The sequence below is a fragment of the Culex pipiens genome, chromosome 3 (assembly GCF_016801865.2).
Source record: "Culex pipiens pallens isolate TS chromosome 3, TS_CPP_V2, whole genome shotgun sequence".
NCBI lineage: Eukaryota > Metazoa > Arthropoda > Insecta > Diptera > Culicidae > Culex > Culex pipiens.
The window spans coordinates 61,942,727-61,960,348 of NC_068939.1; the positions used below are offsets into that span (position 1 = coordinate 61,942,727).

General features: G+C 36.1%; 1 protein-coding gene across 10 annotated transcripts in view; it reads left to right on the top strand.

Moving 5' to 3' along the window:
- Positions 1-17,622, top strand: part of LOC120431243 (anion exchange protein 2) — a 126,779-nt gene that overhangs the window by 84,533 nt on the left and 24,624 nt on the right. For all 10 annotated transcript variants that reach the window (XM_052711023.1, XM_052711028.1, XM_052711022.1 and 7 more), the window contains one exon: positions 15,174-15,575. In XM_052711023.1, coding sequence (XP_052566983.1) covers positions 15,174-15,575 — 402 coding nt within the window. The remainder of the gene's footprint in view (positions 1-15,173; positions 15,576-17,622) is intronic.

The window sequence follows — 17,622 nt, forward strand, 5'->3', positions numbered from 1 at the left end:
CTGGCCGAGACCTTGAAGCACTCTGGCGGGCAGGCCTGGCGCGCGCTCAGGAATAGCTTCGAGAGCTATCGATCGTTCACCAGCACGGCTTGGCCCTACCGGTAGGCTGGTGGTATATTTTAACGGTATCACGGGAAAATGGAAAATAAATAAAAACTTTTCGATCTAAAAACAGTGCGTCATCAATTATTCTCCTGTTTTCTACTAACTTTTGCGGTGACAATATGCCGATTGACAGCAGGTTCCAAAGCGATGACATCGGAACTTAAGTTAACCAAAGTATCATCAATCGTTGATGTCCTTCCAGCGGAGAAACAACATCGAGAATTGCTAATTTCCTCTAGTCACGTGTCCCGCCGACGTCCCAATGTCAACAAATCATTTGCCACATTGCGCAGACTATTGTCATCGTGCCAGGGCACTGAAGTTGGCTGATTTCCAGAAAATAAAAACAAGATTCTCGCAACTTTTATCGCCACCATCTATCTGGATCAATTAAGAGTGCTGTTCTAATGGTTTGATGCCGCCGGCTGGGCGTTGTTTTTTCATTGCGGCATTGGCCTCTCAGCTCCAAGAATCCGAGAAGTGTGTCGCACCGCTCTGGAGATGATATCTTAAAGTGGCCGTGGGAGTAATTTTTCTAATTAAGTGTAAGCATTTACGTGATATGGGTTATCAGATAAAACATAACAAAATGGGCTAGTGTTTTTAAAAATATACATTATACATTTTCAAAATCATTGAAATTTAGGCCACATCCTTGCGCAAGTTTTTTAATATATAACATTGAACAACAACAACAAAAACTTATAAAAAAAAGCAAAAAATTGTATGCATTTTCACTTTATTGAAAAAATTTAAAATACTCCAAATTTCACAACATACCATATATCAAACGAAACCAAATTGTATTTGCATTTTCGCTTTATTAATTTTTGTTTTGTAAAATACTAAAATTTTAATAAAATAACAATGTTTTGGCGAAAATGCTCAAATTTTTACAATTTGCTATAAGGAAGCTAACAAAGCAATAATATTAATGCATTTTCAATTTATTCAAGAGTAGAGTTTTTTTTTTTTTTTTTTTTCGAAGGTCTACTAAACCAAATTTTCAACTTTTGCTTTTTGGGTGTTTTTTAATACCCCTGACTCAAGGTGATTTCGAAAACACCCAAAAAGCAAACACTGGAAATTTGGTTTCTTGGACCTTTTCAAAACAAACTCCCGATGTGTTTTTTTTTTATGAAATACTAAAATTTTCACAAATCATCGTATTTTTCCGAAAGCGCTAATTTTTTTTTAATTGCAATTTGGGTAATTTTTGTTTTTGTAAAATATTCAAATTTTCACGAAAAATCTAATTTTTAAATGCCGCATTTTTTATTTATTTTTGTTAATTTTTTTCAAAATTTCAGTATTTTTCATTAAAATTTTAATTTTTGTCATTATAATGTGAATATTTATTTCAAAATACGGTATTTTGTTATTTTACAAAACAAAAATCTATAAAGTGAAAATTCATACGAAATATTACTTCGTTCGACACCCATTTTGTAAATCATAAAAAATAGTATTTTCATTTCAAATTGGGTATTTTGAGAAAATATGAGTATCATACAAAAAAACTCTAATAAAGTAAAAAAACATCCCATATTAGGAATTTTGGAAATTAAGGTTTTTTCGGTATTTTCACATATTTTTTTAATGTTCATGCTTTAAAACAGGACAAGACTGTTGTTAATTGTATCGTTAACATCCTTGGTGGATACAAAAATCATCAGAAAATCAGAAATTAAAATTCCTTTTATGAAATTTTATGTTACATCCAAAGAAAATATGAAGTGTGAGCATTAACATCATATTTTATTGAATTTTATTTTTATATTTTAATTTAAAAATATCCAACATTGACGATACCCTCGTTATTTTGTGTAATAGTAGTTTATGCAACAAGTTGCAAAAAGAGGATTTTTTAGCACGAGTCGTACATTTATCCAACGAGGTTCACCGAGTTGGATAAATACGACGAGTGCTGAAAAAATCAAGTTTTGCAACGAGTTCTATACAACATTTTCTGCAATTTCGAAAAACACCCATAGAGTGAAATTTTAAGTCGAATTTTCATGTATTTTGTCAATAAATCGTTTAAATCAAAAAAATGTTGAAAAGTGTTACTTTTCGAAACAAGTGCTGAAAAGTTCAACTTTTCAGCACCCATTTCAGTGCTGAAAAGTAGAACTTTTCAGCATTTATTTTGAAAAGTGTTGCTATTCGATTCTGTTATTTTTGGTACAGAAAAGTAGGCTATTTCGTCGTTCAAGAATGACAGGAAAAGTAAGTAGTTTCACGACGGAATTGCAAAAAGGATATTTTTAACTTTTCGGCACATGTTTTGAAAAGTGAAAATTTCCAACACTATTTTGATTCAAACGGTGGATTGACTAATTACATGCACATTTGACTTACAATTTCATTCAAAGGGTGTTTGTCGGAATGGTATTGTATGGAACTGGTTGAAAACTTGATTTTTTCAGCACTCGTCTTATTTATCCAACTCGGTAAACCTCGTTGCATAAATGTACGACTTGCGCTGAAAAAATCTTATTTTTGCAACTTGTTCCATAAACTACTATTAAGGGACCATCCATAAACCAAGTGAACATTTTTTTGACATCTAAGGACCTCCCTCCCCCCCTTGTGGACAATTGTCCACATTCAAATTCAAATCTTCAAATTCAAATCCCTTCTAATCTTCAAATTGTAAAATTTTATGAAAATGAATGATTAGTATTGGCACAATTCTCGTAATTTTTGGTTATGAAAAAGCAGGGTTAATCTTAATGAGAGATTCATCCATTTTCTCGTAAAAATTAACTTGCCTTTTTTACTAAATAAAGGTTTAGTGTTTTTTTTTTTTGTTAAAAAAAACAACAATTTAACAATTCCAGAAGATGATTCATTATAGGTATTTGTATGGAATGGATTTCTAGGAATTTGAATCCCTTTACAAGAAACAAAAACAAGTCTCGAAACTCAAAAAAAATGTCAAATTTGTTGTTTCCAAAAAAAAAAATCAGTAAGCAATTAACAAACTGCCGACTATCAAAACCAGATTATTCATGTTCAAGATCATTATTTAAACATTTGAAATTCCCTTGAAATTTATATGAAATACATTTTTCCATGTTTTTTTTTCTGAGACAACAGGATGAACAATACCATTTTTGATACAGTTTTGCTAATTTCCAAATATACCCAACTTATCATCTATTCCGACGAAAATTTCCATGTTTGTCTTCAATTACGTCAAATAGCTGTATAAAAGTTCCATCCGTGCGATGTGAAAGAACAAACAGAAAGTCGTTATCCTGCAAGTCGGTACCACCGATTCCTTCCTCCGGAGCGGACCGGAAACATCGTTTGGGACAATGTTGGCAACACAAAAATAGGTTGTTTATTTAGTTCCACGATGCAAGCCCGCTGCTGCGGGGGCAAACAAGTTTGATCAATATTCATAAGCAAACAGATCGTCCCGCCAAACGGCATCGTCCTTGGCATTGACTTGCCTTGCCCTAAGCCATCGTTGAAGGGGAGGTTGGGTAATGAATTTCCGCTGGGGGGAAAACCTTGATGAGTCCTGCTCAACTAATGGCACCGATAAACGCTGTCCAATTATGTACATGTATACAACAGCCGTTAAACGCCGCTCACGCAATTTGTTTTTCCTCCTGTGATTAAGGGAAGAGCGCGAACCTGTTGTATCACCATCAACAACAAACGGCAAGCAGCGGAAACAACTCAGATTCAAGTTCAATGATAACGATAAAAGAAGCAGGCCATCGGCCGAAACGGGGCACGGTAGCGATAGATACCGCACTGAACAAACAACTTTTTTGTGTTCCGCGACCTGTGTGAAAGCCGGCTTGGAAACGCGGCTGACGAGGGTTTCGCGTGTGACGGGCAACACGTGGTCATAGGCATGTGGGTAATACGAGGCTTAAAATAGTGAGATTATTTTGAAGAGCTCCAAATGATGTCCCAACAGAATGGATTGATCAAATAGAGAATCTCGACGTAGCAAAAGTTGACTGTGATGCCTAGTGAAGTTCACAGTGGACAATGTCAGGCGATAAAACATTTCCATTAACTCATACTGATTGGCTGTTTTTAGGACCTCGACGGATTTGGTTTGGACGTGAGTATGGTTAGAAATAACTTACACGCACGAAATTAGATTCGTCATTAGACAGAGTCTAATCAAATCTGAAAAAAACTGAATGGAACCATGCTAACCCGCTATTGAGAAGGTCGTAAATCCGTACGTCATTCGGTTCCGTTCCATGGCGAAAAATATACTTGCTGAGCTGATAAATAGCAGCACGCAAAGGTTGGATTTTGGTGCCACGGTAGCGATTATTACGGATCCTTAAATCTCGGTCGTCATGGAATTTTATGCGATGATTAATCGTCACGCGACGCGAAATTCGGGAGAAAGGACTCATGATAAGTCCACATTAGTGGACAGTGAAATTGTGTTACTATGGATATTTCTAGGATATGTTTTGTTTGCCTCTATTTTTATATAGCTTTCAGTCATAGGTGGAAAAAATAATAATAAAAAAATAATAACAAACAATATGATTTTACAAAATCATGATTTAATTAAGTTAAGATTATCAAAAAAAATCCTATTTTTATTTTTGAAATCAATTTTGAATTCAGCGTGCCCACATTAGTTGAATTCGACCTGATGCCTGCCTGAAACATTACAAAATAAAATTTTGGTCACCATATTCGTTTACATCAGTCAAATCTTTTTAGAGTATTTAAAGAGTAATTTTTTTTTTTACTTGACTACTCCCAAAAAAATATTTGTCTTTTGAAATACATTATGTCACTGTGCCGATGTTTTGAAAATAAAACTTTTTTTTTTATTTTAATTCAAAAACTAACTAAATCCAACTATGTTGTTGATTCCTTCCTCACTCTTTACCTGCAATATTACAGTCATCCCACATATTCGGAACACCCACAAATTCGAAACACTTTTGTGATAATTTGTCAATAGCATGCCAAATGCATCTTTTCTGTCGACCCTACTATTTTTAAGACCTTTATTGCCAACCTTCTGTGGCCGAATGGTTACGGGTTTCGCCTCATAAGCGGAATGTCATGGGTTCTTCTCAGGGTGGCAGCCTTAGGTTTAAGTTCAGAGGTAGCAGCAACCGCATGAGTATAAAACGGTTGCTTCACGTGCTCTTCAAGCATGTGATCGATCTTGGGATATTCCTTTGCGCCTCTTTCCCAAAATACTTTCCTCGTGTCTTCGCATGTAAATAATGCCCAGCCGATCGGTATTGCACTGCAGTCCAGTCGCATTGTCCAGATCAGAGCAAAGGGAACACCGCAAATATAGCACCACAAAAGACAATTGTCTTTACAAGACCCCGCGCGGCAAATAATAGCTGCTGGGAAGAGCTTGAAAAATGACACGAAAAAATTGTCACCGCGGTTCTAGCGATACATAGCGCACAAGGCACAAGGAAAGGAGTTTACAGCATCTGGATGGAACAGCACTTTCCCTCTCAATAGGGACTGTGTTATAGATCTGGAAATGCTTAATAACAGTAAAAATGGGTAACACGCTACAATAGTTCTCGTAATCAGGATTAAGTGGCTTAATACTCAAACAGAAAAAAAAAGACCTTTATTTGGACATTATCTTGCTATTTCACTAGACAAAGTAGCACTTTTAAAACAAAAAACTGCATCTCAAGACTATTTTTATTCAGAGCAGAAAAACATTGCCTCCAAATCGCCTGTTCCATAATTGTGGGATGTTATTGTGCCTCCCACAATTGTGGAACACCTGAATTTAACTTATATTTTTACAAAAAAAAAGTTATCAGACCATTAATAAAACATAACTAAGCTTGATTTTCGTTGGTTTCAGTGCTTGAAGTCATTATTTTGTAAAAAATATGTACTCATTTAGAGAACCAAAGTTTGTTTACATCCGTAAGAAAAAAGTGTTCCGAATTTGTGGATTTCAAGGGTCAAAGTTTTTCTTCAAAAACTTGATATGAAAGCTTGATTTTCAGTTGTTCGATACAGCATTCGAAAGATCGCAAGAAAAGCTTTCAAATGAAGGTAAAAGCGAATCATTAAGTTCAATTATCGTTTTTCTATGATTTTTTTAACATTGGCCGATCTGTAAACTGTTCCGAATATGAGGGATGACTAGATATGTTTAGTTTGAAAACAAATTTCATTTTTTAATTTTTTTTAGATCCGGAATAACAAAGTACATGAATATCACTTAAGTGACCATATCTCGATACAGGGTTGCCAGATCTTGAAACTTTAAGTTTCATTGGAAAGGTTTTTTTTTTATAATCTATCCAAAAATGAGTCACAGGTTGCTCTGGACATCGTTTTGATCAAAACTACTGAGATCTGTTCATTTTTAGTGCAGGATTATAGCCTTACCTCGGTGAGAAAGGCGAAACAGTATTTTTTTGTAAATACCAGAGTTTGTCTAAACGCAATTTGTTACAGCTTTGAAGCTTATAATATAAATAATATTAAAGAAACAATTAAAAACAAACAAAAAAACGTTACTTAATACACCTTTAGGTGGTTGGTGCCTTCCTCGCATTCATAAAGTGATTACACTACACAGCCTCAAAAAGTGTATAAATAACACTTATTTTTATCAAAATATCTGAGATCCGGCCTAAAAAAGGTGTATAAAAGACACTAAAGTACTTATAATTTTTGATAGGGTTTACAAATCATCAATCTTCTGGGCTCGTTGGAAAGGTCTTTAGATTACCTATCCAAGGTTGGGTCGCTTGACAGATCCGGACAACTTTTTCATCAAACTATTTGAGTTCCGGCCTCAAAAAAGTGTATAAATAACAATCCTCAATCTTTTGAACGCGTTGGAAAGGTCTTTCAAATACCTTTAATAATATATAGCATGACGGGAGTTACGGAAATTGCTTTCCGCATAATTGATCGACGCCACCAACATCGTCAGCACAGCCGACAACAGTAACCCAAACTGCGAACAAAGCTAAACTTCGTTTACCTCGCCGTGATTAAAGCAAGTAGCTCGATTAATGCTCTATAAGCAAAACCTCAGTACCTCGTGTGTGAGGCTCTGGGGGACTTTTCGATCACAATATAATCAGAACGTTTTGGACAGTCTAACACAGGCCTGCCCAACCTTTTCGGCTCAATTTTCATATTTTTGATCGACAAAATTACAATTGTTGAGTTTTTCATGGTTTTTTTGATGGAATCGTTTCTTAGATGTCTAGTGAACATAACTTTGATAAAAAATTTGAAAAATATTTTTGCAGGTCGTTTTTATGTAAGTTTTAAGTGAAAAATTGGTCCGGCCCGCGGGCCGGATTGATTTTTGACGTAAAATGTAGATAAAAACGACTTGTATAAATATTTTTTCAAACATTTGGTAAAGTTATGTTCACTGATCAACTGAGAACCGATTCCATCAAAGAAACCATAAAAAAATCAACAATTGTAATTTTGACGATCAAAAATGTGAAAATTGAGCCGAAAAGGTTGGGCAGGCCCTGGGTGCAGAATAGTTGTCCGCAAAGCGGCCTCAATTTAGAACTGTCAAAGCGGAACCAATTTACTGTTCGCAAAATAATAGCAAGAAGTGGCAAGTATTGTGATCGATCTATAATTTATTTTGTCAGGAATAAAAAAAAGTCGATGGCGTCGAGCTATTAAGGTATTCGAAGTCAAAACATCTTAAGAAGAGGGTTGAAATCGAGATTGGCATGATTCGTTGCTAACATTTCAAAATCGCTATGTCTCACGCAAAACCTATGTTTATGACGCTTTTTGAAATGTTAGCGACGAATTATCAATAACTATGAATGGTACCAGCCAAATAATATTGGATAATCTTACTTATCACTGCACATCAAAGATACATAATCTCGGAACTTCCATTCGGTTGCTCTTCTGATTCACGAAATTCCACCCACTTTTGACACAATTTTTCATCACGAGGAAAACAAAAAAGGCCTCTTTTGGCCGCCCATAGTTATGTATACGAAGAAAAAAGTGGGATGCTTTTAATTTTTCATCGAAAACATCAACATAAACAGATCCAAAATGTTTCAAAACAATTCACTTCAACAGCAAAAAATATGTCACGCTTGAGCTTGAACATAGCCTTCTACTTTGTTTATGTTTACAGCTGTAGTGTAGTTGTATTAGTGGGGAGCAGTGGGGAGCTTTCGAAAATCACGTTACGCATTCTGTCTTTTCAGCACCCAGGGCAGGCCTGGTCTAACACAACGCGTTGGCGTTATTTATTTCGAAACATCTCCCCTTCTACAATGGACGTTTTATACCTCGGGTTTTCTTACAAAAACCACCCTTTTTACAATCTTTCGAAATTTAGCTAAAATCGTTTTTTTAGCAAAACTTTTGAAGTACTTTTCTAAACTTTATAATATTAACTAGGCTCTTGTGGGAAAAATCGGTTCAGCCAGTCCGGAGATAATCATGTGCATATTTTTTGGTGCACGGACGTACAGACATACACACGCACAGACATTTGTTCAGAATTTGAAGTCGATAGGTATACGTGAAGGTGGGTCTACGAGGTCGAATAAAGAAGTTCATATTTCAAGTGATTTTATCACCTTTCCTCATTGAGGTGAGGAAAGCAAAACACTAATCAGGCAAACACTAATGATAACTGTTTTTTTGCAAAGGTTTTCTAATTTATAATAAAATTACTTACAAAATAATTACACGCCAATTTCAAACAAAATTACTTAAACTGATGAAAGAAAGTTTAAAAAAGTTTGTAAAGCAGAAAAACGGTACAGGAAAATTAAATGTTCTGCAAAAAAAAGTGATTCAGATTCTATTTTCTTTTGGAACGCGATTTTTCGGCAAAATTTTCTCAATTTATTCCCTACATAACCATTTAAACAGAATTATGTTTCATTGTGAAGAGTCTGATAAATTTCAAATTCAATAAAAAATACCTTTAACTAAATCTAACCCCCTACTGACGGTACAGGGTAGAATAAATTTACATGGTAGGCCAATGAATTTACCAAACGTGCTGAAGTAAATAAAATGTAGGTAATAATGAAGACTGTTCAGAAAAAAAATAGTTATTACACTCTTGAAAAAATTTACTCATTTTATAAATAACTTTTTATCACAAAAATGTTAATCCCAAAATCCGTTTTTTAAGATTTTAGAGTTATTTGCTCATGTAAAAACGAAGATCTGCACCCTTTTAAAGTTAGAGCAGTTTTAGTTCAATTTTGAGCAAAATCATCAATTTTTCGATTTTATAAAATATTTTTCAAAAAAAACGAAACATAATCTACAAAATCGTCCAAGAAAGTTTTTTTTTAAGTTTCACCCGAACAGCACTCAATTTTTAAATGCCGTTAGCACAGAAACAAAAGTTCCGATACATGAAGTCAAAAAATGAATCATGCGTGAAATTTTCTAATACCTTCGATTGAAATTGAAAGAGCACTCTTGAGTATGAGTACTATATTTTTAGACAGTTTTTGTTTTTTTTTTTTTTTTTTTGCTGTTTCAACAGCATTTTGAGGAAATATGGCGAAAAAATCGATCACACTTCCAAACTATTGACTTTCTAAAAGTTAAGCCACGTCAACTCACGAACACATGTATGGGTTTATAGAAAATTTAAATATTTTTGTATGATCGTGGATTAAATCCTTTTAATACATTTTTTTATTTAAAAAAAAACCGGTCATCTTTAGGGTTAGTGAAATTTTACGATTTCATCATAAGAAATATTTCGACCATAAAAACTATTTAAGTTAATTTAATTAAATTTCAATTGAAAAGCTTGATATGAATCATTTGAAGAATTGTTTAGATTTTTCAGTTTTTTAAGAAACTAACTAAATTAGTGACCGAGCCACGTAGCCCAGTGGTAACGCTTCCGCCTCGTAAGCGGTAGATCGGGGTTCAAATCCCGGCTCGGACCAACACAACTGGTGATCTTTTCCCTTCTGGATTCGATTGCTTAGTAAAGGGAAGGTAGTGTGTCGTCACAAACTGGACCTGATCAAGACACCTTAGGAAGACGACCTATGGAATGTTAACATTAATCTTAACATGTTAACATTAAGTTGATTAATAAACTGTCACTGAATCCGCTTTGTAAATGCCGGCCCCGATACTCTTCACGGGTGTTCCCCTCAGGAACAGGGAAAGATTAACTTTTACTACATTTAGTAATATTTTCATTCGCTAGAGTAAACATTTTGCTACTATTTATTTGAAAGGTATAATTTCAAAAGAATTTAAATAATCAAGCTTTGTTTTTTTCCAAAATAAAATGAAGAGTTTTCTTTATCTGTGAAATCACCTTTTAAAAACATTTCAGACTATTTCCAGAGTCTTGTTTAATTTTAACAATATTTGATTAAGTGGGTGGATGATTCCCGTGAAAGTTAAAAAATACAACCTTTCTTTTGATTATTGTTATCATTTTGAATACAAATTTCGATTCCGTTACAAATTGTATTATTTTTGCCTATTGATTTTAAATTTAGTTTTCGAAAAGAGAGACGAAAACTTAAACACTATTTTGAATGGGTTAAATGTCGCAGAAAATTCAAACTATTTTACTCATTTTTGCTGGAAAGGATTGTTAAATCTTGCTTTGATAAAACAGAAGCAAATCAGCAAACACTTTTAAGCTTTATTAGTCGAATATTAAAAAAGCATGCGAATACGCATTTTGTTTCAAAATAAAATAGAACCCATCCATAAACCAGATGGAAACTTTTATAAAAATTAGGAGTTTTTTTTTGTGTCGCGTTCAAATTTAGGGATTTTTTTTTTGGTTTATTGATGAATAATATATAATGAAGCATAAAAAGTTGTTTCTGTGATTTAAACATAAGATTTTCAGAGTTATTATAACATTTTTTTGAAATTAAATATGTCTTTATTGAACTTTCTTATAATAATTACATTTCATTTACATTCTAAGTGGTATGGCTACATGCTCTTCATCTTTGTTATATTTTTCGTTTTCTTATTAACTGTTCACATTCATTTATTTACTTCAAATTGTTTTACATTTTTGCATTGAATCGAATACATTTGGGTAAAAAAGAAAAAAATCACTTTAACAACTAATCCTAACTTAAAACTAAAAAAGCAAATTCATTGAAATATTCAAAATCATTAGAACGAGTAAACTACGAACTGTATTTTAAGATAAATCCTCCAAGGGTTCTCACTTGTTCTGCACGAGTTTTGCAACCACGCAGTGTTGTTGTCATCTCGATGAAAATGTTCATAAGTTCTTGTGGTGAAAATAGGTCACTACTGCCTTCATCCGTTGATGCTGGTTTGTTTTCCCTCGGTTGCTGACTGAAGCCAGGAGGTGTTGTATTCTCTGCAACTTTTTGCCGCTGATTCAACGGCAATGGCTGCAGATTTGGAACCACTCGAACAGATCCCGCTCCTGGCGACGCCAAAGCAGGAAAATCCACGTCCGTGAAAGTTGGTGGTGTTTTGCGACGATTTGGTTGGTGCCTCGTCGTCGCTTGCTGCCGAATTTTCACAAACTCAGCTCGTTTTGGGCAGCTTCGATTCTTGGTAGAATGGTCGCCGCCGCAATTGAAGCATTTGGCTTCAATGTTCTCGTTGATTGTTTCGCAAGCTTGTGTTTTGTGCTCACCTCCGCAGGTTGCACAACGGCTCTTGATGAAACAGTTCCTTCCACCATGCCCAAACTGCAAACAGTTTGAACACTGTGTCACGTCACGGTGCACTGGACGATAACGTTCCCAAGTCACGATGATGTTGAAAATTGCCCGAACTGCTTTCAGCTCAGACGGCGTTGTCGATCCTTTCTCGAGATGAACCAGGTACAGTTGATCACGATACTTGATGTCCTTGTTGTGTCTCGTCATCTTGAAGACTTCAATCACGTTCAACTTCAGAGATTTGAGCTCTTCTTTCAGCACACTCACATCCATGTCATACAGGCCTCGGAGGACCTGTTTCATGGGGCGTTTACCTGGATCGTCATGGCTGTAGTATTCAATCTTTGTGTTGTTCAGGAAATCCCGAACGTAGTTGTAATCCTTTCTGGTAGGTAGCAGAATTTTGAGTCCATCAGCACACAAGCGAATGGAAGCTCGTAAAGCACCAGATTTGATAAACCCGGTCAGCCACTTTCGCACCGAATCCGATGACGATGTTTTCACAAAAATGGGTGGCAACTTTTCCCGTCGTTCAAATTCTTCCTTCTCGCTCACGTCCACAGGGAGAGTAGCGAACTGGTTTCCAGACAATTTTTGAGCGTCCTTGCTCAAACTGCCTGGCTTTGCAGGTAGCGCTTCGGCATTCTTTAGCTTCTTCAAATCTGCCGATCCTGCTGGTGAGGACCGCCTCTTTTTCTTGCCGTGAGGCATTTTTTGCACATCTAGCACTTTTTGGTTTGTGAGGGACGCACGTCTGACTCGCTTCTCTGCTGATCGCAGACTGAGAGTTATTATAACATTTTTCACGTTCCGCGAAATTTGCGTGGAATTTGGTGTTTTGAAATTGAAAAAAAAATTGGTGTTTTGAAATTGAGGTCCCCGTTAAATTTGCATTTTTCGAGCGTGAAAAATCACTAAGCCTAATCAATTAGAAAGTAATCGAGAAATTAAAAGTGAGAGTGTGTGCAACATGGAGCTAAACTTTCTGTGAAGATTACCATGGCAATTTGAAAATTTTAACTCCATGTTGCACGCACACACTCTCACTTTTAATTCCTCGATAGGAATCATTCAAAGTAACATTAAAATATCAAGATAAAGGATAATAAAGGATTGACTACAAAGATTTGGTAAGCCTAATTTTGTAGCATTTTCGATTGGAGTAATAAATTTCTTTTGTTGACGATATCTTATAAAAGAAACCACAATCTCTAGAAAAAAACTGTTTTTTTTTTGTAGAATTAAGCAATCATCATTAAAAACCATCAGGTCTTCAAATGGATTAGCAGTACTCTCGCGGCAGCTCAATCCTTGTTCCGTGAAAATCCACGAATCCAAGAACCGCAAGAGTCCATAAAACTTCCATCAATATCGAGCATTGGAAAGTGAGCTGCGTGCGGGGAATCGGGTTCACATCATACCTACGATTGCGCGGCTAAGATGAAGCACCGAAATTGCCCTATTTTTAGCCAAGACGAAGACGCGACGTGACGCACGGCGACGACTGTCGGATAGATAAATTCGGGTGCTCGGGGCCAGGTGGGTCGAGGTGGGCGTCGTCGACGCGAATTCGACGAAAGGATCTGTCTGGGGATGCGCACACAGGTGAGAGAGAGGCTTAAGGCAATTGCCAGAATTGCCGCCCAGATAGCGCACCGGTGTGACAGTGAACGGTTGAGTGCGATTTCGGGAGTCCCTAACGAGCGTCACTTAAGCAGAAGAAGCACAGTCGTTTGTCTGATTGCTGACATGCTGAGAATTTGCAGAATCTCTGCCGAACGTGAAATTGCTGCTAGGAGACTTTCTGTTTTGTTGTTTTCTTTCGGAGAACATGTCACCAATTGTCACATTGTGTGGGGGTACATAAATTGGGATTTTTTTTTTGTTCTTTCCTGAGGTAACGAACTTTTCTCGTTAAAAACATCTAAGCAGCAGCTTTCACAGAGATCTAGTTACAAATTTATTCAGAAACTTTATGCAGAAATCGTGCTCCAAAACAACAGTTTCATCAACCCAATGAAGTCAGTGTGATTAAACTCAATATCAATTCAATTTAAGCACTCCACCCTACTAAACCTCCGCGTGCAGTGCCGCATCAACTCATGTGGGATGATTCCCGAACCGAGATATACAGTTTGGCCACAACCAGTCGTGACTATCGCATCACGCCCACGGTTTCCATACGGTGACGAAGTTATCTCGCGAAAACAATCAATTAAAAATCCAATTACTCATTCTGTCACGGGCTCAATCAAGCTAAAGTCGCATCGCTCATTGGAGACGGTTTTGCGGTGCGTTTACTTGTGTGGAAATTTAGTGGAATCGAGTTTTCAATGAAATTTATAGAGCTACAATTTAAAAAAAATAGGGATTTTGAATTAATTCTACACCCACAATAACAAGCCGAGAGGACAACTCTACCAACTATTTTACGAAATGTTATGTAATATTACACCCTGAAATATGTAACTCATCAGTATGGGATACATACTTGACCGAAACGTCAAGATATGCGTTTATCCTTTCCATTCTTCATCGGTCTGATGGCCGAGCGAGATAAGTCGCCAGGCTTTACTGTTCAGTGGTGGGTTTGAATCCCGTCGGTTACAACTTTTTCATTGTGTTTACAAAAATTGTACGAGTCCGGTGGTTTAGTGGTTAGCGTGGTAGCCTCTCACCCCAGTAAGGCCTGGGTTCAATCCCAGACGGACCCGGTGGCATTTTTCGAGACAAGATTTGCCTGATCACGCCTTCTATCGGATGGGGAAGTAAAACGTCGGTCCATTTGCGTAAAATAGGTTTTGGGTGACTCACCACACATAACCTTCGGACGCCTAGGAATGAGCAAAAACTTGCAACAGAGACCACAAAAGACCCGGGGGTCGTTAATGTGGATTGCTTTGCCTTTTTTTTACATGCAGTGTGTAATATTGAATGTATTTTCTCACAAAGGTAATGTGCATGCTTTTGCATGCTATTTTACCAATGGATTTTTTGCTGTGCGGGAAACGGCATTTCGTTCGTTATTATTGAAAATTTTACGGAGATCGCTAAAAAGATACTTGGAGGGGATTATGTATGTTAGTACTAAATATGCTTTTTTATAATTTTTCAAGATTAATATAAGTTTTTTTCTAGACACATTATTTACTTATTTTAATCACGTTTTTAATCAGTTTTAGTTAAATTTTGTATGCAATACCGGAATTAGCCTAATGGATCCACAACAACAAAATACTCGTTCATATAAACTTCCGAAGCTTGCTACACTACTCCTAAGTTCTTTTCATGATTCATCAAACTTCAAAATTGTGAATTCATAAAAATCTGTTAAAAGAAGTACAAACAAGCCTCAATCAACCAAAGACTAATTGAACATTTCCCTCCCCCCTCTCAAATCAGACCAGCAACAATGACCCGGACCAGGTGCAGCTGGACGATGAGATGGAAAAGGTGTTCGGTTCCGTCGGCACCGACAAGGAAAAGTTCGAACTGAAGCGCCTCAATGACGACGTGCTGGTGGACCAATCGCCGCTAAAGTACGAAGAAACGAGCCGACCCGCGACCACCAGCCTCCGCCCCATGGACAACTCCGGGGCGTCCGGTGCCAACAATGGCTCCTCGTTGCCGTCGACGACCCCGACCAGCCCGATCTCGATGTCCTCGAAGAGCGAATCGGCGGCGCCCAAACCGTCCAACGACACGACCCTAGCGGACAACTCGTCCAACGACTTTAGCGAGGCCGTCCACGACGACCCGCCGCCGGTCGTTGACCAGGGCTCGACGCTGCAGGGCGAACAGTGGGTAAGTTTAGGGCACTTTTGTTTCGCAACCCAGCAATTGATGCTAAACGGTTAACTTGATTGGATTTTCAAAAGTGAAAACGGTTGAACTCGCATAGAACCACTTTTGGGTGGAATGTGGAGGGAGGAGAGCGATGTCCTGTTTAACATTTAGATTGCTCCACGCAAGGGCAAGGTTTACCGCAAATAAGCTAGAGGGAATGTTTACATTGATTTACATATATTCAATATCGATACAAGTGGGTCTCGTGGCGCAGGGGTAGCGGCTTCGGCTGCTGATCCCGATGATGCTATGAGACGCGGGTTCGATTCCCGCCTTATCCACTGAGCTTCTATCGGATGGTGAAGTAAAACGTCGGTCCCGGTTTCTCCTGTCTCGTCAGAGGCGCTGGAGCAGAAATCCCACGTTAGAGGAAGGCCATGCCCCGGGGGGCGTAGTGCCAATAGTTTCGTTTCGTTTTTACAAGTTTCATGACCGAATGTTAGAAAATAAAGTACATAACTGAACTACTTGAGAAAACATTTCAACCCAAAGTTTTTCTGAGATTTTGATTTCATGTAATTAAAGTGTAATTAAAAATTCATGTATTTGAGTGAACTGCATTTTTTAATTGTCTACAAGAAAATCAAAATAATTTATAAATATTTTTTTTTAAATAAAATTCTACGAAATTGTTCCAATAAAATGTGTTTAACTATAAAAATTTTAACTCTAGAAAAAAATGTTTCCTTGTTTGCTGCTATTGAGAAACTCCAGTTCAAAACAAGAATTTTTCAGATACTTTTGTATTCGACCCTCTCTGATTTCAATGACACTTTGTAGACATGTTATCCTATGCTTATATAAGCCATTTTTGTGTAGATGGAACCAGTTTCACTCGAGAATAACAGGTCGAAAGTTATATAAATATTTTTGTATTTAATTTAAAAATTACTGTATCTCAAAGCTATTCCATCCTATCAAAAAGTGGTCAAAGACAAACATGAAGGAAATTGAACGAGCTTTTTGAAACAATACACTGAATGAAAAAAACATACAACTTCTATGAGATTTTTCGTTTTTTATGTTTAAAAGTAAAATTTAAAGGCGATATCAGGATTTTTTTGGTTATTTTTTTTGGTGGAAATAGCCTAAAATGTTACAAAAAGACTCACAAAAAATGCAGGATGGCATGTCTCTTCAAAAAAAATATGAAAATCATTTATTAAAACTTTTTTTTAAGGTAGACCACCAACGTGAAGACAATGTTAAATATATGTCTCCATATTAATCACTGTCCAACTTTGTAAAGATAAAGTGGTTTTAAAAATAATAATGTTGATTTTTTATGCATTGTTTTATAATAGCTATTGACAAGCAAAATCTATAATTTTCATTGATTTTACTATGCTATGTAAGCGCCATTAAGTAGAAAAGTATTTGAAATTAACCGCCTTTAGTAAATAAAAATCACACATTTTTTTCACATTTCACCAAAACAAATTAAAAAAAATGTTTTTGATGTACTAAAGGCGGTTGATTTCAAATGCTTTTCTACTTAATGGCACTTACGTAACATAGTTAATTCATTGAAAATTATAGATTTTACATGTCAATTTCTCATCCAAAAAACGTAGGCTGGTGGCCCCAGAATAACACGTAAGATTTAAAACGCTCATTTCAGATAAATCGAAATTGCAACTTCTTGATATATTTTCTAATAATTTTTAACTCATGCGTAATTTGCAGTACTTTTCGAAACCGCCATTAAGTCGAGTGAGCAATTTTACATAACTTTCATCAATTTCGGTGAGCTAAAAATTACTCTTAAGCAATCTCAGCAATTTTTTATCCAATTCTTATTGTCGAAAAACTAAAAATTTGTGAATTTTCTGATTTACCAATTTTGAGTTACACATATTCAATTTCTCCAAATAAAAGTTGAAGCTTTTATGAAATGTCGATATTGTCTTTTTTTCAATTCAATTCATTTTTCAATTAATATAGTGTTTTGGAGGTCATTTTAGGCTACTTTATGTAATAATTATAATTTATGTTACTTCTCTTG